The sequence below is a fragment of the Xiphophorus hellerii genome, chromosome 13 (assembly GCF_003331165.1).
Source record: "Xiphophorus hellerii strain 12219 chromosome 13, Xiphophorus_hellerii-4.1, whole genome shotgun sequence".
Lineage (NCBI taxonomy): Eukaryota > Metazoa > Chordata > Actinopteri > Cyprinodontiformes > Poeciliidae > Xiphophorus > Xiphophorus hellerii.
Window position 1 is genome coordinate 5,240,897 of NC_045684.1, and position 20,577 is coordinate 5,261,473.

Genomic DNA, 20,577 nt, shown 5'->3' on the forward strand with positions numbered 1-20,577 from the left:
CATCAGCCAGTTTGACTTTTTACCTGCTGCTGCTGGTTGTTGGTGTTTCTGAATCAAACAAACAGCAAAAAAAAAAAAACAAGAATCGAGAAACAAGATTTTTTTTTCTTTTCCTGAATCAGCCTTTTAATTACATTTATTTACAAAGTTTAAATCTAACTCCAGGTTTTACTTTGTGGCTGCTGTAGAACTGGTTGCACTGAGTTTTTCCCATATAGTAATTATAATTGTAACTTTTCTCTGTATATAGTACTTAATTTTTAGTGATGTTCTTTCCAGGTTTAAGATCAAAAAGATACTGGAAATTTCTCTTCTCACAGATCCAGTATTTTAATCCCGTTTTGTTGTGCATCCAAAGTCCCTGTTGATCAGTATATGCTTTGAGCCCTGACTCCGCTTTGACGTTTACTCCTTGCTTCCAGAGACTGTAAAAATGAACACATCCAGTTAGATCGAGAAAGAAGCAGGAATTATTTTTTTAAAATGGATGATTTTTTTTGTATTAATGATACTTCTAGCTAAAATGGGTTGCAATTATGAAAAACTGCTTCAGCTGAAAATATGAGCATTTTAAGGCTCACAGCAATCCAGTCCAGCTTTAAATTACCACATATCACTAAAGTGCTGTACAGAATACATTAAAAACAATCAAATTACAAATGGCATTGCTGTATTCATATGTCATTTCAATATTGTAGCATTCAACTGATCAACCTAACAACCTTTAATCAACCTGCTGACATTGAAAAGAAAACCAGTTGAAGATGTAAATAAAATTATTTATGCTCAAAATTCAGATCAATTCATTTGACATTTAATTCGTCACATATTAAACTCTGTTCCAAGCTTTAGTATGTGTTATAACAGTGTTTCAGATTGTTGGAGTTAACACAATCTGAGTGAAAATGTGCTGATATTTTCAGTAACATAACATGATTTTTGTTTTTATTTCTGTCTGGACTTCTCAGTTAACCATATCTTTGGTACAAAGTGAACCTGCTCACCTATATACTAGGTCAAATCCATCTACCCATTTCCATTTCGCAGGCCACTCGTTTGCAGTTTCAAGACCGATCCAGGAATCTCCATGTATCTTCATTCTTCTAATCATCTCCTATAAAAAATTTAAAAAGCAAATAAAGATTTTTGACAATCTACACCTTCAATTTTCAGTTCACATTTTTTCCTTATTGTGACAAACTCTCTCCAATTTATTTTATCTGATATCAAATTATAAACAATTTGTAAAGCTTGTTTGAAATGACAGCAATCAGACATTGTGAAGCTGTTCGTTGTATAAAAGCAACAAGGACAAAATTAAGTCACTCTCAAATAAAAATACGATTACACATCTTCGCTGATTATTTCAGTGTCGGAATGACTTGTTAATCAAATGACAACCTATTTAGTAAGTTACTCTGCTTATATAATGAAAAGTTATCAAAATTATTTATCAAAGTTTTTTTTTATTTTAAAAATAGTGAAATAACAGCGCAGTGATCTATACCCAAAGTTTGTTGAGTCACATGGACATTATCGACTGGCCTCACCGGATTCTTTTCACTAAATTTATATGGATTCTTCCTTCCACTAAGTTAAATTCTTTTCTAAATTTTACGTACCTTAAAAACAAACTCCTCTTGCTGCAGTGGAAGGTTCAGTAGAGCAGACTGAATACAGCCATGCAAAACATTTTTTTACTGGCAAGTTTTCTTTACAACTACAAATATCGCAGATGTTTTATCTTATCCAAACCATATAGTAAGGTAATATATGTCAGGCAAAAAGTTCATGAGGTGAAAAACTGAAAGGTATTTAATTTAAATGAAAATTGTACAACTGTTTCACATAGTTTAGTAAACTTTAAAACTGTGCAGGATAAACACAAACATAAGCAAGAATCTTACACCAATAACAAAATATAAACATAACATGTTCAATATTCATCACTCATTTTATGAGCACCAACTGTCAGACTAGATCTTCAAACAGCTGCATGTTGGCATCATCAGCCATTGTTTTATTTGCTTGTTGTGGAGAGTTCAGATCATATCTTTCTATAATTATTTTTTCTTGTGTCAACTAAAGTTAAAAAAAAAATAAAAAATCTGCTCTCCACAGAAATGAGATGATGTGTGATGACTGATATTTTCTTTGTCTGACTGGATAAATCAGGCTGTAATATTTCACTGTGACAATTTGGTACAAAATAAGTAATTATTCAGAGAATGTTTCTTGTCTCTACCTGTTTCTCTGTGTTATTTAGAATCACCAGATCTCCTCCTCTGCTCTTGCAGTCTTTCCTGCTCTCTGTCCAGTTTTTCTTTTCAGTGGATGCGTAGTAGAAATGTGACTCACGAAGCTCCTGCCATTCTTTAAAAAGTGATTTGGTGTTAATTTATTTGACAAAAACAGAATTATGTAATACTGCCTAAAAAACAAAAAAAATGATAATACCACATGAGAAACATAAACTGCAACTAATAAATTATGTACCTGTGCAGTTTTGGTACTGACATTGAAACTTCTACAAAGTAACTTACAGTCGATTTGTCTTTTTCCAAAAACGGTAGATAATTTTCTGCAAAAATTGTAACGTTAATTTTCTTTTGGCTCACCTGTTTGTTCCTTTGTGTGATTCTCAAAACAGACTTGCAGTGGTTTCTCAACAACTGAATGATCTAAAGAAACCAGCAAAAATGGAGAAAGAAACTATTGGGTCAAAATTAAAATTGTCCTTAAAGGTTATGGCGATTTAAGGAAAATTTAATCATAATCAGATTTCCTACAGATTTTGACTCAAACGCCGATATCCACAACAACCAGGATGATCAACAGACCAAACATTAGTAAAACAGTTCTGTAGGGTTTTCCTTGGACAACCAGGGGAGGTTTTTCAGTCTCTGCTCCTTTAAATGACAAAATAAACACATTTTTGAAAGCCTTTATTTCCAATAATTAGGATTTCCCATATACTGTTAACAAAACATGATATTTAAAATTAGAATATTATCATAATACATACAAAATTATGATACATACATAATTTTGTATGTATCTTGGATACGCATCAGCTTAGTGTTGTTAATATTTCCTTAATAGAAGGAAACATTTCCTTCTGTTCTGCAAAACAGCGATAAATAAAAACAGGAAAGAAAAACACAAAGACCCCAAAGGCAGAGAGAAGGGTCATTATATATTTGATTGCATTGTTTATATTCTTTAAAAAATAGATATTTTTCATTTATATAGCAAACTGCTCTTATCACAGTAAAGATCAGAATACTTTATTCATGCGATTTTGTTAAAATTTACCTGTTTTATGACATAGTCTTTGTTGTTTTATACTTACCTTCATTTTGTAGTGAAAGACCAACATCAAGGTGTGTAGAGGAATCTGGAGTCTGAACTGTTTCCTCTCCACTGTCCTGAGATAATTCACTGCCTCTTGTAGTTGTAAAATCTATGTTCTCATACATGTTGGAAGATTTCTCAAGAAAGAAGCAACTGAAAGCAGCATTTAGGTTCTCGTGCCAAGCAGACAAATTCTTGTTCTCTTTTTGAAACCAATCAGATTTCAGTAGGAAGTGCACAGGATGTTCTGGCAGGAAGCTAAGCACACAAATACCAAACATTTAATCTTTAGATAGAAAAAAATTCCATATATATGTGTTTATCTTTCTGTTCCTGTTTGTACCTATGAAAGCATTCAGCACATAAAAAAGCTACTCAAATGTAAATGTTCAAATAAATTTTGATACATCAAGGTTTCACTGAGCTAGCAGCAATTTTCTGACTTATGTCGTGGTAAGTGGTTTTTCTGGTAAATTAAATAAAAGTAATTGTTTTTCCGTGGAATTTCCATTTGTTTTCTTGACCTGTCATTATTTACAATTGCTCAAAGTTCAATTGATTTGATTTAGAGTCACAATGAATATAATGTGAACACCAGTAATTTATTAGCAAATGGCTGAAAAAGGTTGAATGTATCACCATGTTTTTATTCCTTTATCTTAATTATGTTTGTTCCAACACGAAAGAAACAAATATGATTAATATAAGATAGCAGCAGTTCTGTTTCTGGAACAGCACTACTGATTACTGCTGCTCAAAACAAAACAAAAAAAATATTTAACTAAAATTGAAACATTACACAAGTAATATAAGGCTTATGTAGTGTAGACAAAAACTGTATCTAAGTAAAATTGGCATTACATCAAAATATAACTTAAGTATAAATAAAAAGCAGTTCTTGGAGTAAGAAGCATAAAGATGAGTATTTCTTGTTTGAGAATAATATCTGATTTATTTATTTTTCATTATTAATATTTAAATAAAACACAAAATAATGCTCATATTCTGTTTATTTTTTTAAAGCACTAATAATAACTAACATCTTTTCAAAATGCAGATTAAGCCACCACAAATAAAACTTTTACTTAAAGCTGAAGTTAAATAATCTTTGCATATTTGAGCAGTGCAAAATACAAAATACTGTATAAATAGTATCTGCTTTGCTCTGACTCCAGATTTCACCATGTGACAATGCTATAGTGACATATAATGGGTTGATGCGTGTAGCGTCAGTGCAGCAGAGAAATGAGCTTCCAACGCTTGAAGCTAGCTGTTCCAGTGCAGACTGGGATTTGTATTTAAGTGTTTTATATTCTTCATCAGGTCTGTTTTTATCTTGTTTTGGATAGCTTTTCTTAATTAGAATTATAACTATTATTTGTATATAGTACTTAATTTTTAGTGATGTTCTTTCCAGGTTTAAGATCAAAAAGATACTGGACATTTCTCTTCTCACAGATCCAGTATTTTAATCCCGTTTTGTTGTGCATCCAAAGTCCCTGTTGATCAGTAAATGCTTTGAGCCCTGACTCCGCTTTGACGTTTACTCCTTGCTTCCAGGAACTGTAAAAATGAACACATCCAGTTAGATCGAGAAAGAAGCAGGAATTATTTTAAAAATGTTTGGTTTTTTTATTAATGATACTTCTAGCTAAAATGGGTTGCAATTATAACAAACTGCTTCAGCTGAAAATATGAGCATTTTAAGGCTCACAGCAATCCAGTCCAGCTTTAAATTACCACATATCACTAAAGTGCTGTACAGAATACAATAAAAACAATCAAATTACAAATGGCATTGCTGTATTCACATGTCATTTCACTATTGTAGCATTCAACTGATCAACCTAACAACCTTTAATCAACCTGCTGATGTTGGAGACAAAAAAAACAGTTGAAGATGTAAAAAGAAATTATTTATACTCAAAATTCAGATCAATTCATTTGACATTTAATTTGTCACATATTAGACTCTATTCCAAGCTTTAGTATGTGTTATAACAGTGTTTCAGATTGTTGGAGTTAACACAATCTGAGTGAAAATGTGCTGATATTTTCAGTAACATAACATGATTTTTGTTTTTATTTCTGTCTGGACTTCTCAGTTAACCATATCTTTGGTACAAAGTGAACCTGCTCACCTATATACTAGGTCAAATCCATCTACCCATTTCCATTTCGCAGGCCATTCGTTTGCAGTTTCAAGACCGATCCAGGAATCTCCATGAATCTTCATTCTTCTAATCATCTCCTATAGAATTTTAAAAAGCAAATAATGATTTTTGACAATGTACACTTTCAATTTGCAGTTCACATTTTTTCTCTATTGTGACAAACTCTTTCCTATTTATTTTACCTGATACCAAATTACAACCAAACAATATTTAGAGCTAGTTTGAAATGACAGAAATCAGACATTGTGAAGCTGTGTATTGTATAAAAGCAACAATTCACTTACAAATAAAATACATGATTATCACATTACTCTTGTTCCTGTCAATCTAGAAATTAATCATTAATGAATTGGCAGTCTGTGCAGTAAATTATTGTACTTACAAGTTAATTTATTAAAAATATGGTGATGTAAACAAAAGATTCTAAGAAAACATTACCAGTAAAATCACAATACGGTCGTCTACTCGCAGAGTTTCTTGAAGAACTTGGGAATGATGCTTCAGACTAAATTTATCTAACATGTAGGCCTGTCGCGATAAACGATAAATCAATTAATCGTACGATAAATTAAAACTACCGACGTCATTTTAATTATCGGCATTATCGTCTCTTCCGGCCTTTTTCTCTTTCTGTTAATGACACTGAATGAAAAAAGGCTCAACTCCGGTGCTCTCCACTGACCCTCCCTTCCCCATTTCCTTAGTGTAAAGCCCAGCGCACACTGCACGATCTGTCTTCAAAACCTGAGACCACACATTAGCCTACAGAAATCCTAGGTATAACGGTACGATCGGGTTCGGTCCTGCCGTGTGGTGTCCAACAATGGGCACAAAATAATGGCTACAAGTCCAGTTAACTAATTTTAAAACCAGGCATTAATCAATGCTTTACTACAATCTACCTGCAATTCATGTGGTTAGTGTCAGCCTAAAGTCCTGACTGAATGAAAATCATTTTACGTCATGTTAACGAAGAACAGCTGAAAAGTTACCGGGTTTTTCAACTGCGGTAGCAATTTCGCTCCAACTCCTCCCCTTGTCATTTCTATATTCTTTGCATGTTGAATAAACATTAATGTTGTTTCCACATATCATCTCCAAAGTCCGCTGGACTTCGGGTTGCGTCGTTTCAGCTGTTTGGGATTCCCCGACGTAATTTCCCCTCAGAAAGCGCGGAGGAGAATCCACGCTTTCTGATTGGCTGCCTGTCACATTCACCAGGCTGTATTCTCGCTCCCAGTCGGGAAAACCCCTGATTTGGCAACGACGATCTACCGTAACACACCACACAATCTTAGAAAGACCAACATTTTAAGATTGTTGTAAGGGGAAAAATAGGAGCAAAAAATCATGTAGTGTGAACTATTGCATCAGGTAGTCGATGTGCCCATCTTCTCTATTTAAATCTAATTATTACTGAAGGGCAACATAATAAACAGACTTCATAATCTGCCCTCTTTTGGTTGAATGCAGTATTTATTTCCACTTTGGCTTTATGTTGTTTAGTTTTTTTTCAAGTGCGTTTTTTGTTAATGGAGACTGAGAATCCATTTTATTTTTGTTTTGGGTTGTCTTGTTTATTTTGTTTATCAGCTCCAGTGTTAAGTGTACTTTTGAAAATAAAGTGTATCTAACTTTGACAGGAAATCGCATGCATTATTACGTCATTTCCATTAAATCAGTGTAAAAAGGTCTTCAAACAATATTATCGTTTATCGCAATAATTTTTGAGACAATTAATCGTTCAGCAAAATTTGTTATCATGACAGGCCTACTAACATGGATTCCCCCCCCCACCCCCAAGTTAATTTGTTTGTTTTTTTTAAGTTGCATTGCAAAATGCAGTTTTACACACCTTAAGCATCAAAATATGTAATATTACAGGAGACTTAGAATGGACTGATAGCGTAACGCAGCTAAATTTATATTTCTACCATTGTAGTAAAACTACTCCAATGGTAGAAATGTTCATGTGTACATGAACATGCTGAAAATTCCTATTTACTATGTTTTGGTATAATTTTAAAATCTGTCATCATATTTCTTCAAAAACTATATTAATCAGGTGTTTAGTAGGTTTGGTCAAAAATGACAAATAAATACTACATGCAAGCTGTTTTTTCCTTATTTCAGAAAGAAGTGACACACAAAACAGAGACAAACAGACCACTCTAACTGCAGAGGATTGTTTAGAAGAGCAGGCTATATACAGTCTGGCAGAACTTTTTTTTACTTTCATTCCCACTTAAACCATTCGGTTTATGGGCACCAGTTGGCAGACTAGATCTTCAAGCTACAGCATGTTAGCATTGTCAACCATTATTTCATTTTCTTACTGCAGAGAACTTTAGATCATATCTCTGTATAATAAATTTTTTTTGTGTCACTTAAAGGTATCAAAGGCAATGTGTTCCTACAATTAGGGGGAAAAGGGATAGTTGCTTGCATTTTTTGTCTGGATTACTTCAACAGTTTGGTCCAGAAAAACATGTAGTATTACACAAGTTCTGAGAATGTGACTGGTGTTCTTGGATTCAACTGAGAAAAAACACATAATAATCTTATAACAAGCTAACCTGTTTCTCTGTGTTATTTAAAATCACCAGATCTCCTCCTCTGCTCTTGCAGTCTTTCTTGCTTTCTGTCCAGTTTTTTTTCTCAGTGGATGCGTAGTAGAAATGTGACTCACGAAGCTCCTGCCAGTCTTTAAAAAATGATTACATTTTTTTTATTTGCAACATTGTAGTACTACAAGTGAAACATAAACTTTATTACATTTCCTACCTTTTATACTTTGGTTCTGATTTTCTTGTGCCTGCTTCTGACCCAAGGAATGTTCTTTATGTTTCAAACTTAATAGAGCTACATAAAGAATAAGCATAGATGTTAAAATGAAGGAATATTTGTGGGTAAAGAGATGTTGTCCAAATAAAGGTGAAGTTTTACTTACAGAGTAGCACACTTATCCCCGCCAACAACAGGAGGCAGAGTAAACCCAAAGTCACTGTAGCAACCTTGTACCAGTTTCTCCGGGGGGTTGGTGGACGTTTTTGAGACCGAACTCCTACAAAATCAAGGAGGAGTTTGACTTTTTATCTTTCAAAGTTCTAAAATGTATTAACTTGATACAGCAAAAATAACTGCTGTTTTATAAAGCCTTGTATTAAAAGTGTACACAGGACAAAAACTCCTTCTCAAAACCAGCTTTGACATAAGCTGTGTGGAGACTTCTTTACAACATGTTCTAAATGAGGTACATAAACAATAGAAATGTTTTCCTTTTATCAAATGGTTGAGAAGCTACAAACTGATGCCAAAATGTCTGTTTATGAAAAAGCAAAATTTTAAAACATTATATGTTTGAATCCTGAAATGGCTAAAGAGTTACAGTCATTGAGTAATGAAGCAACATCAAAACTAATGCAAAGCCAATCAAATGTAATAAATATTATATCTAATTAAATATCTGCTTGTTTTTACTTTTCCTATTAAATTTGAGCACATTTTCAGATGTCAAAGCATAATATATTCAGTGGCACCAAGAAGATAAATAATGCAACCTTTTTAATATCTTGTCATGTTCTGATACTTTCTCAGATTTTGTCAGTATCAAACCATTCCTGGAATATTTAGAAAGCTGATTATGTAGTAAATATTTATGATTCATTAAAACCTACCTCGGGCCTTCCTGGAGGGATTAGCTCGATGGCAGGCTACAGTCTCGGCACTCTCGTAGATGTCGACCACTTTTTCCACTTTCGCCTCTTTTTCCACCTTCTCCTCTTTCTCCACTTTCCTCCATCCTTTTCCTCTCACTTCTTTGCTGTACCTCACTTTCATGGTCTGATCTGGGTCTTCGTAAATGTTGCAAGACATCTCAAGGTGGACGGAAGCAGATTGTTTCCTTACCCTACTGCAGGACTTCAGAAGTCGTTTCAGTAGTACGAGTTCCTCTTCTTGCTTAGCCCAATCAAGTCATTTCAGATAATTCCACCAGAGTTTCAAAGTCGATTTGATTTTTTTTTTCTCTCTCTTAAAACCCCCAAAATTAGAATACCTAAAGCTAATGTGTGAGGTTTTGTGCCAGGTTTTCTGCTCTTGTGTAATAATCAGCTTTTGACAGGAAGTACTGAGATGGTTATCACAGGAGAACATATACGCACTCGATGGATTATTGCGTCTCAGTTCAACACATTAAACTGAAAGGAACTTTTAATTAAATATATAAAAGCTGTAGTAACTGATTTATGTTTTGACACAATTTTTCTTGTCAGGACTGTCTCTTTTTGAATTTGTAATATCTGTTTTTAGGGTTTTGCTGTAAGGATTCTTTAGAGTCACAAAGTAGAATTTCTTTTGCTAAAACAAGCTAATTAAATAGCTGTAAGTATTGTAAAGCAGGCATTAAGTTAAAGATTTACTTAAGTGGTGAATATAAAACATGAGACAGATGTAAGTGGTTTATTTTCCTTCCCTGAGCCATATAAGAGCAAATATTTGGACTTGTTTGCTGCTGATGTGATGTACAACGATAACCGTGATTATTTCCTCCTTGACATCCTTTCACCCTCAGATATGTGAACAGGAAGTAAGACTGAATAAGCTTCAAGCATCAGCCAGAAATAGTTTGATTAACCTTGTGAATTCAAAAAGTACATCCAGAAATTTTCAATAGCTATTTTAAATAAACTGGAGATGTATGATGTATAAATACATTAATATAACCATAAATAAATGTGATAAATATAGAGGTCAACTTATTTATAACTTTTTCAGTATTTCAAATGAAACGCTAAATTTAAATGTGACCATACTTCTAGAGATTGACATGGTTTGAGTTTTTTCTCTATCAGATAAAACAGTGTGGTCTTTTTATCTGATAGATGAAAAGGAAGGAAATGAAGGTTTGAACATAACATTATGACCAATTTTTAAAACCTTAAAATGGTTGTTAAAAAAACACAGTGTGCAAGAAGACTGACAGTTATTTAAAGATAAAAGTCATTACTTTGGACATAATCTGGATTGTTTTCTCATCACTATGTCATCTTTGAACATCCAGATGGTGTTATGCATATATTTTAGGAAATCTTCATGATAATATAACAGAAATTATTTTTCTATCTTTAATGTTCAGTATGTGTGCCTCAGTCATGCTTATTTAAGACAATTGATTATGTCACTGAGGTTTAAACCTTTCAACACTTTCTCTCGTTATAATGAGATGTTACTCCTGTGTTTGTTTCCTCTGGTAGTTAAATGCTTCTGTAGCAAGCCCATGACAGACCACTACTGAACTCTTTAAAGGCTCACAGACAGCCAGTGTTTTGATGTTGGTCAGGACTCTGGCAGCAGTATTTGTAAGGATGTTTAAAAGAGTGTTAAATTGCAAATCTGCTGAAGTAAATTTAACTCAATATCTGCAAATTGTTATGAAGTTGTTGGTCTATTTCAGGCTGCAGAACTGGATCTGAATAGTTTTTCGTTCATCTTCTTCTTTTATCAGGGACCCGCAGGTCCTGTTGGAGATACAGGTGTACCCGGACCTCAAGGACCCCCTGGACCACAGGGACCAAGTGGCCGCTCCATCATTGGACCCCCTGTAAGAACTTCTGGCTTTCTGATTTACATTTTAAAGTTTCTGTGTGACCATGTTCATTTTCAGTACCTGGATCTGTTGTCTGCAGGGTTCTGCAGGAGAGAGGGGGCAGAAAGGTGAAGCTGGCCAACAGGGACAACAGGTAACAACTGTTCACCCAAGACCCAGTGTTTAATCTGGGATTATTCTACTTTTCACCTTTTAAATTGAAGTTGTTTTGCTGTAAAGCCAGATTATTTGTTCATAGAACGCTAATTGATCATGGCATTCCTGAGAGATTTTAGTAAATATTGATATGGTAGCGATTTAAAGAACTTACTTCATGTTTTTTCTCAGGGTATACCTGGAAGACCTGGCCCTGTGGGAAGAGAAGGACCTCCAGGACCCAGGGTCAGTCCGAATGTCTTAATATTACAACTGTCAAACAACAACTTGAATTCTTTAAAATATTTTTGAAGACTCCATGAAAAAATGATTATTGCTGACATTAACCAGTCAAAGTCTACCTCAGGCTTTATAATTTACCTTCACCTCTACAGGGACTTCCAGGCAAAGACGGCCCACAGGGCAGACAGGGACCCCCGGGAACTATGGTGAGACCTGCATAAAATTCCTTCAGTATTGAAGTACTTGTTGATTTGTATTAAAACTATTGCTGGAGCAAATTTGTTTCTGTGCCTCCAAGTAAAGACAAAACATAATTGCTAATTTCTAAAATGCAGTTGACTCATTTGTATTTAAGCTCATTTAAAATTGGATATATTCAGAATGTGTGATTATTTGGGCATTTGTTGCTTCAAACACAAAATGGCAAACTCTGAATGTCTTTTCTGTTTCCAAAGCAGTTTGGTCTGAGAATGTATTTTTTGAAATAGTTTCAAATTATTTCTTTATACAAAATTTACAAAATAAATTGAAGGATAAACTACGAGATATTTCATTGCTCTTGTAAAACCATTGATTTCAACTGAATTAATTTCTTCTGTGTTCTCAGGGGACTCCAGGAGCTCCTGGGTCTCCTGGAAATACCGGCGCCCAAGGAAAACAGGGAACCCTGGGACCACCGGTGAGTCTGAAAATCATACCGACCTGTTTTTTATTGGTTTGCATTTATTAAAGAGAACATATTCTTTTATGTGTGAAAAATCTGGTACTGTGCAAATATCCCATAGGCAGCAGGACGTAGTGTCAGTCAGGCTTAGCAGAGTGTGTCAGACAGTCTGGGAGCTGGTCAGGTGGCTAACGGGGGATTAATGGCTCCCTGTCCAGTCTGTCTATGACCGTATTTGATACGCAGACACCCAAATGAAAAGCAGACTGAAGAGTATTCAAACTGACACAAAGGGAGACATCTGAGTTCAGACTATTTTGTGAAAAGAACTTCAACAGTTTAACCCATTGTGTTATGCTTAAACAGCGGCACTGACAACTTCTCTATCAAGAGTTTTCACCAACTCTTTTTACAGCATGAATAGCTTATTAAGTCATTTCTCAACCTAGAGAGAAATGACTTACAATGAGAAATGCATTGCAATTCTCATTGTAAAGACTCAACTCTGGTTCAATAATTGTTAAATTGGATTTTTTTTTAATTTCAATCTGCAAAATTCAAACCAAAGCAAAGAAGAAAAACTCTAAGGCGATTTAAACACATCTCTCTCTGGCATTTTGTTTTGGTTTGTTTTCTCTGCTTTGGCATTTATTTGCGTTTGAGTGAAAGGAAACCACATTTTCATAACAGCGCCAAAGAAGAAACAAGACTCTGTGGGAGGCGATAAAAGCTGCTGATAAATGAGTTTGCATCGCTTTGATAAAATGTTGTCAAGCATGTAATCATCGCTGCGTGGGCGGACTGCAGAGAGCACTCATCAGTTAATTACGGCACCACTGTTAAGTTATTGCTCTTAATGAGGACTTAGTGGAGAAAAATACAGAGCAGCGAGTGTCGGGGATTGACACAGTTTCTAAAACGATAAATCTATGCAATTTTCTTGCTTTTGTTGTTTTTTTATTTTGTCCTTTTAATTTTCTGTAAATGTTGTTTAGTCTGGAATAAATGTCTACATATTTCTTTTATCTTGTTTACATATTAAGCATGAAGTTAAGGTAAAGATTAGACTCTGCTAACGTCTGTAAAATATCACAATAAATAAATATTTTAATGCAGCATAATCTCACATTGAAAAAATAGAATAACATCCAACTTTTACATTTAATAAATGTAAATTTATTAAATTTATACCCACAAGTCATGGGTATAAATATTCCATAATAAAGAGGTTGATTTGTCTTAACCAGTCTACAAAACAGGAAAGACAAGAGAACACACAATTTAAGTAAGGCCAGTGTGAACAAATGCTAAAAGGCACTGGGACTACCACTGGTATTGTGTGTCTTTGAGATGTAGATGTTCAACAACAAAAACTTCAGGAGCGTCTGCTGTCGCTCAATGAAAGAATATGTGAATATTCTTCTTTTGGCACCAAAAAAACTCAAAGCATATGGCCAAACAAAAAGACATGGTTCACTAGCCACTAAATCAGCCTTCTTCCATGGCTTTCTCAGGTCCTTAACCTAAAGCTCATAGAAAACGTGTGAACTGAGCTGCAGAAAAGAGTGCATCAGATAGTCTGAATGCTATCTGATACAGATAGCCCTACTGACTAAAGGGGTTACAGCGTAGTGCAGTCTGACGTCTGTGAGCTGTCACAGCAGTTGATCAAAAAGACGCAGCTAAATGTTAACCTTTTCGTGGCTATAATGGGTAGATGTAGAGAGATGTGAATAGAAATGCCATGGAAAAGGAGATTTTTTGTATTTTCCAATCAACTTTGCTTTTCTGAAGACTTTCACAGCTTTCATTGAGGTGAATTTTGCTTTGAGGTCAATGAAGTCTGAAAACCATATTTCCTCATGTACATTATTTGTATGTTTATTTTTGTTATTAATATTATTTTTTACATGTTTTATTACAGGGTCCACCAGGAACAAAGGGAGAGAAAGGTGAACGGGTAGGTGTCTTTTTTCTATATTATTTTAAGCAAATGAAAGTATCATAAATATTACATTAGCTGTAATATTTTGTTCAAATGTTCAGGTAAAGTAATTTCTCAAAAGATCAAGTCACTGAGATACATAAATGAGTGACAGAGGAACATAGCATACATTAACCAAGTTTCCAGCATGGATGAGAGGCTGGAAATCTCAAACTACATTAAATAATTTTTACTTTGTCTACAGGGTGACCTTCAATCAACGGCATCAGTTCAGGCCATTGCCAGACAAGTCTGTGAGCAGCTGATCCAAAGTAAGTTAGAAAGAGAGGATGACATGGAGAAATGGGCCTTAAAATAAGTCCTGAGTTTTCTTTGGCATTGATCATATTCATAGAATCACAAGCATGAGGGTCTGCTTTGTGTAAACGACACAAAACAACTCCCAAAATCTGAGGGAACCCTTACTCTGTTGTTCACAGTCACACTTTTCTACCTGTATGAATTATCTGAAGAATATTAGTAGTTGAACAATCAAAGGTTCCCAAACTCTTCCCTTTAATCCATTGATCTGCTTTTCTTGTCCATCATGTGTTGCTCTTATTCAACAAATTTCATAATGCGACTTGACTTTCTCCTTTTTTTTTGTCCCTTTTCCAGGTCACATGTCACGCTACAACACTATCTTGAACCAAGCGCCCAGTCCACCAGTGTCCATCCGCACAGTGCCTGGACCTCCAGGAGAACCTGGTCGGGAAGGTGCCCCAGGGCCCCAGGGAGAACAGGGACCACCAGGAAGGCCAGGCTTTCCTGGCCAGAATGGTCAAAATGGAAATCCTGGAGAACGAGGTGAAGCAGTTAAAGTTGCAGAGGACTTTTGGCTTTGTGATTTTTCAGATACTGAAAATCAAAAGCTGTCTTAAAAATAGAAGTGTGTTTGTTATAAAGATAATATAAAGAAAATAAAGATATTCTCCATCCTCCTCTTGACTGTTATCACATAATAGCCTCAAACATCCACACAACTGAGGTGTGTGTGTACCACACACCTGCTGATGCATATTCAATATATACCAACCATCACATATAAAACATAGAAAAACGTTACAACAATCTATTGGTTGGAGTTATGTCAAACTAAACATACTAAATGTTAAACATTTGTATATTTTGTACTTACTATGTCTAAATTAATAAACCGCTACATAATTTAAAATCTTTTTAACACTAAAAACACATTTTTATATAACAAAATAATTTCTGGCAGTAAGAAGTTTAAAAATATTTGTGAAAGTTAGCATTATGCATAAGGATTTGTTTTAAAAGGTAGAAGAATAACAATTTGTACTTTCTTTAGTCTAAAAAAAATTGTTTATTTCTGTTTCCAGGTCAACCAGGAGAAAAGGGGGAGAAGGGATCTGCAGGCGTTGGTGTCCAGGGCCCCAGAGGACCTCCAGGACCGCCTGGTAAATCATCGCGATAAACCACAATTCCACGCGGGATCTCTGCTTGATCTTTGAATACGTGTTTAGTTTTTCTTTAACAATTTATGTAAACATAGTGTGAATAGTTGAACTCTAACCTTTCCACTCTGTAGGTCCCCAAGGACTGGGCAGACCTGGCAGCCAGGGTCCAACAGGTCGCCCTGGAAATCCTGGAACTTCTGGTCGGCCCGGAGTTCCCGGTCCAGTCGGCCCTCCAGGACCGCCGGGATACTGTGACCAGAACTCTTGTTTGGGCTACAATGTTGGAGGTGCGTAGGCTTTAAAGGAACAATTATAATGCGTGCTGCGTCGTCAGGCAACTTCAATGTCTTATTGGCATAAACCATATAACTGAGCATGAAACTATTTCAGTCGCCGTGTTAATCTTTTCTATGGAGGTTTCTCAGGTGAAACATTTCATTCAATAAGCCGCTTTTCATCTTGAAAGGCTTCTACTGAGTTAAACAGCTTGCATGTTATCAAAGTCCACCCTCCCACTGTCTGTATTTAAAGGTGAAACATGAAACACCTTTAAATACTCAGTTATGGTAAAGGATTCTGCTTTACCACAATATGTGTGTTTGATTGTTTATGCTGCATCGTTTTATCTGCATTGGTCTTGTTTTTTGATGAAACACAAAGCGAAACATCCAAACAACAAGGAGCCATGTGTAAATTTCCACCTCTGAGGAAAAATTATCTTCATTTCTGTTTATGCCTCTTGATTTGCTCTGAGTTCACTTAGAACACTAAACTGGACAATGAGCATTTAGTTCATTGTTGAAAAGATAATTAAATCTAAATTTTAACAAAGCAATTGTTTTTGAAATTATAATTCTAAAAGTGACAAGGAAGAAGAGAAATAAATGCAAACTTATGAAACATTTACTTTGCTCTAAACTGTTTCTGGCTTACTTGTCCCAAAAGAGGAAGTTATGCAAACTTAGAAACATGTTTTACTAACTTATTTTACTAACTTAAATATACTGTACATATGTTCCTAAGCTACTAGTTTTCACCATAAGCTTCTTAAGAAAACCATTAAGGTTGTAATTGTAAAAAATACAGAATAGAGAAAGAAAATAGAAAATAGAAAACAAAGTTATACTTATTAAAAATGTTGATATAAAAACAAGTGGGAGACCAACCCATTTAATCTTGTTTTTAAGTTCTTGCCTGCAGCATCTGTTTGAAATTGCATGGTTTTCTCCACAGAAGAGTAACCAAACCACAAATAAATTCTATATTTTATCTTGTTTCACCTGAGTTGCTGCTTTGTTGGTTTACCGAGTATGTATTTAATTAAAGATGCTCTTTGGAGGGTATTTCGCAATTAAACCATAAGTCATTAGACAAAACGGAACACTTCTACGACATTTCTAAGTGATCAGGTAAATTGTTGATAATAGTTTACACCAATTATAAAAATCTCCAACATTTTATTGTTCAAAACCCTTTGTAAGAGTCATCTTTTGCCATCTAATGCATGGTTGTGTTGATCTTTAATGTGTGTTGAGGTTAAAGGTCACACAGCAGTCTGAATGGTACTGTCCTGTAAAGCTTGTGGCAGATCCTGCATGTTTTACCCTTTCTTCTGCTTTTGTGTTTGTTTGTCCAACATCCTCTTGTCACTTCACTGTCAAGCTTCACCAGAAAAACGTTATGGTGACTACTGAACTGTTTCTGCAAAGCATCAACCACAAGTTAGAACTTTAACAGCTGCAGAGGCTTCAAACTGAAGAAGGTGATAAAGTTTTTGTCAGTCCATTAGCTGATTACAACTTCTACCATGGTGGGTGGTATGTGCAAAACTCTGGGGTTTATGGCCAAAACAAAGGTTTCAAGAAAATAACCACTTGTCTCTACATGTGCACATTCACACCATATTCTTGTCATATTTTCAATATATAGATGAGAATGAAAAGAAAATGCCTCCTTTTCTTTAAATATTTATTGAACAATGATGGGTGAGTGAAGTAAACATATCAAACATGCCATTTTAGCACGTAGCAACACCACAATATTCACAAGTTTAACATATTAGTTATTAGTTTGTGGGATACTTTTGCATGTAAAATGAGAACACAACATCAAATATTTGTATTGTATAAGGCTGAAGAGTGTTGAGGTGGGATGAAATCATGAAACTTACCTTGACCGTCATCCTTCTCTGACTTTTTCTTCTAGATTACGATCATCCAGTTCCTCTTTTTTAATCCAGAACTTTTACTGACTTTGTACAAACTCCAGTAACACAGATCACCTCTGTAAAGCAACTAAGCAAGACAGAACCTAATATATATAACGCACGTTTTAACTTCAAGTAACCGAAAGTCTAGAGAGATAGATTAATTTTGTGGCATTGTGACAGTTTGAATGTAAGCTAATGGATAACAAATCTAATATTTGCTTATGAGATATGATTTTTTTTAAAATATAAAATCAAATGTTACTTATTCTAACTTTAATCTTGAAGCAGTTTATCCAGAACTTCTCCTAACTTGCTCATAGTCCTATGACTCCATAACCTCGTTACTCATGGCTTGGTAACTCTTGCTAACTCTTGTTCCTCTTTCTTTTACTCCTTCCTTTTTATCTCTACCCATCCTTACGTTAACCCAAATAAATCTCGACAAATTTCCCTCCAAACACTCTTTTCCTTGGTGATGGGAATCGACCATCTTTCTTTGGGGCGCTCACTGACTGCTTGCTCAACTTGGTGGCACTGGTGGGATCAATTCCTGGGTGACTGGCCGCGCAGAAGTTGAAGAGATCACTGACGTCCGCGGTATCCCTCCAGTCCAACTTCCGTCCAGCGTCTTCCAAAACTACGGAGAGGTAGAAGAGGATGACCCATACCGCTACTACCAGCCCAACTACCCAGCTCCTCAACCCGTCTCGCCTGATGACCCCGCGCTGGCGCTGGACGATGTCGAGCTGAGGTCCCCCGGTGTGTACCGCAGCAAACGGAGCACAAAGGCGGAAGAGGTGCAAGCCGGGACAAAGAGGAGAATAAAGAGAGGAGTGAAGAATCTTCCTAAACTAACTAACTGAGAGGAGGAAGCTGGAGGACAGAGGGACGCTTGCTCTTTGTGATTGGAAGGCTTGGAGCCATTATGAACTAATCAACAAGTGCCTGATGTAGGGGGTTTCTTATGGACATTGGAGATGGAACGGGAGGGGAAATGAGGTCGGGAAAACTTAACTCATCTATGCTATTGAATTAACTTCGACAGAACAGATTTATTTAGTTTTATTCATTTTGTTTAGGTCAAGCAAAGTGCTCAGAAAGGTACTGAACTTTTGTTCATAGTACCCAAAAACTGTCAGTATTCAATTTATTGATTTGTTTTCAGGTCTTTCTGTTTTTCACCTGGTTGTTTAAGTGCCTCCTAGTGTTTTTTCTAGTACTTTGATGGTAAAGTAAAGTATCTTTTCTTTGAAGGTCTCTTTTGATGCCTGTTAGCCAGGGAAAGATTTGCTTGAGCCTTTCATTTGTTTATTTAACCAGTGAAGGTGTAAAATGGGTTTACAGTGCAACATTTCCTGTAATCCTTTATTTTGGTCGTGTTTGCATCGAGCTGTGTGATTAATACCCCACCCCTCTGTTTTGAAGGCACCTAAAATTTGCAGCCATGGATTTTTCCATTTTCACAACTGGTATTTGTGGAGTTTTGCATGTTTTTATTTCATTTTAACATGAGATGTATTCATTTCTGACCTGATAAAGCCACAGATACACCTAACCTACATATCAAGATGGTTTTATGAATGCTTATTGATATAATATTAAGCTAATACCTGTATGTATGAGAAGATTGATTAAACTAAAACTTTATAAATCCATAGACAATGTGGGCAAAAAACATACAAACTGCTGTTTCTCACCTCTTGCCTTTTAATTTTACCAGTTTAATTTTTTTTTCAACATTTCCTGTTTGTATTTGTAATCTGTTAGCCATCTGTTCCAGAGAAAATACTCTACATCCATTTATTTTTTAATTTTAGGTCAGCTTTAGAAAATAAATGAGTAAAAATAACTTAAGCACACTAATTCCATATGCATGATTGGTTTATTATCTTAGTTTTCATGCTGCACCTTTTTTTCACTCCCGTTTTCCTTGTCGGTGTGATTAAATTAAGCCCAATCACATTTTCAATTTTGTAAATGTTTCCTCCATTCGGTTTTTTCCTGAAGCATTTGGTCTGTTACTGCAGCTTCTGATCAAGATGTTTAAAACTAAAAAAAAAATCAAGGAAGTAATTTATTTTTTACTTGGTGTTGATTTTCTCAGAACAATAAAACTGAAGTACACGCGTTTGGAGTTGTGTCTGTGTGTGGTCTGGTTAATTGTGATGCTGTCCCTCAGCAGGGAATGTGACTGAACTGGGGGGAATAATTAAACTTGAACAGGAAGCTCTAAAATGAGCACTAAAACTGCAGGAAGCAGATTGAACACCTGGCAGAAAAGCTGGACCACCTAGTTCATTATTGCTCCTTCATCCTCTGGTCTGAGAGTGGAAATCTCAGAGCAAACTGAGAATAATTTTATATTTGAGGTTGAATCCTCAACAGGTGGCAAAGTGTTCAGCTGTGCTGTGTCTGACTGAATTCAGGATTGCACCTGTTTCACAACAGTGGCTGAAATTAAAACTGCAAAGGTCAAAGCTTTCCCCCTTATGCGCCACAAGTTTTAAATTTTCTTCAATGTTTTACAATAAGTGTTTATAGCAAAATAATTTATCAATGTGTTGATGTTTCAAATGTTTTAAATGTAACATTCTTTTTCTGTAATGATCAAAGTAAGTTATGAACTCACTCCAGTCATAGCAGCTCCAGCACATACTGTAAAAGGATCAGAATCTTTCTTATTCAAAGAGTTAAAAGTACTTACAATAAATGCTCTTGATTCGCATGAAGAAAAAATGCTCCTTTTTTCAACATATATGACAAAGAATAGTCTAAAAATGAA

General features: G+C 35.3%; 2 protein-coding genes across 6 annotated transcripts in view; one reads left to right on the plus strand and one right to left on the minus strand.

Annotated features, from left to right (window-relative positions):
- The window catches only part of LOC116730645 (collagen alpha-1(XIV) chain-like), a 148,584-nt gene extending 128,659 nt beyond the window's left edge, over positions 1-19,925 (plus strand). For 2 of the 4 annotated variants that reach the window (XM_032579995.1, XM_032579998.1), the window contains 11 exons: positions 11,035-11,130; positions 11,216-11,269; positions 11,464-11,517; positions 11,667-11,720; positions 12,122-12,193; positions 14,103-14,138; positions 14,368-14,434; positions 14,781-14,969; positions 15,509-15,586; positions 15,718-15,873; positions 18,366-19,925. In XM_032579995.1, the coding sequence (XP_032435886.1) occupies positions 11,035-11,130; positions 11,216-11,269; positions 11,464-11,517; positions 11,667-11,720; positions 12,122-12,193; positions 14,103-14,138; positions 14,368-14,434; positions 14,781-14,969; positions 15,509-15,586; positions 15,718-15,873; positions 18,366-18,658 (1,149 nt within the window). In that variant the 3' untranslated portion in view covers positions 18,659-19,925. Of the gene's footprint in view, positions 1-11,034; positions 11,131-11,215; positions 11,270-11,463; positions 11,518-11,666; positions 11,721-12,121; positions 12,194-14,102; positions 14,139-14,367; positions 14,435-14,780; positions 14,970-15,508; positions 15,587-15,717; positions 15,874-17,791; positions 17,901-18,365 lie in introns of those variants that run through there. The other 2 variants (XM_032579996.1, XM_032579997.1) reach the window with 2 other exon arrangements.
- LOC116730648 (C-type lectin domain family 2 member D-like) lies at positions 116-9,717 on the minus strand. Of its 2 annotated transcripts, none has more exons than XM_032580005.1 (6): positions 9,206-9,582; positions 8,479-8,592; positions 8,313-8,390; positions 2,246-2,373; positions 1,005-1,114; positions 116-425 (listed from the first exon to the last, which is right to left on the minus strand). In XM_032580005.1, the coding sequence occupies exons 1-6, from the start codon at positions 9,402-9,404 to the stop codon at positions 254-256; spliced, it is 801 nt and encodes a 266-aa protein (XP_032435896.1). In that variant the 5' UTR covers positions 9,405-9,582; the 3' UTR covers positions 116-253. The 2 variants fall into 2 exon arrangements, with proteins under 2 accessions (XP_032435896.1, XP_032435895.1); XM_032580004.1 differs by lacking the exons at positions 116-425; positions 1,005-1,114; positions 2,246-2,373 and adding exons at positions 3,805-4,917; positions 5,496-5,605; positions 8,105-8,232 and having other exon boundaries at positions 9,206-9,717.
- Positions 19,926-20,577: the final 652 nt, after the last annotated feature.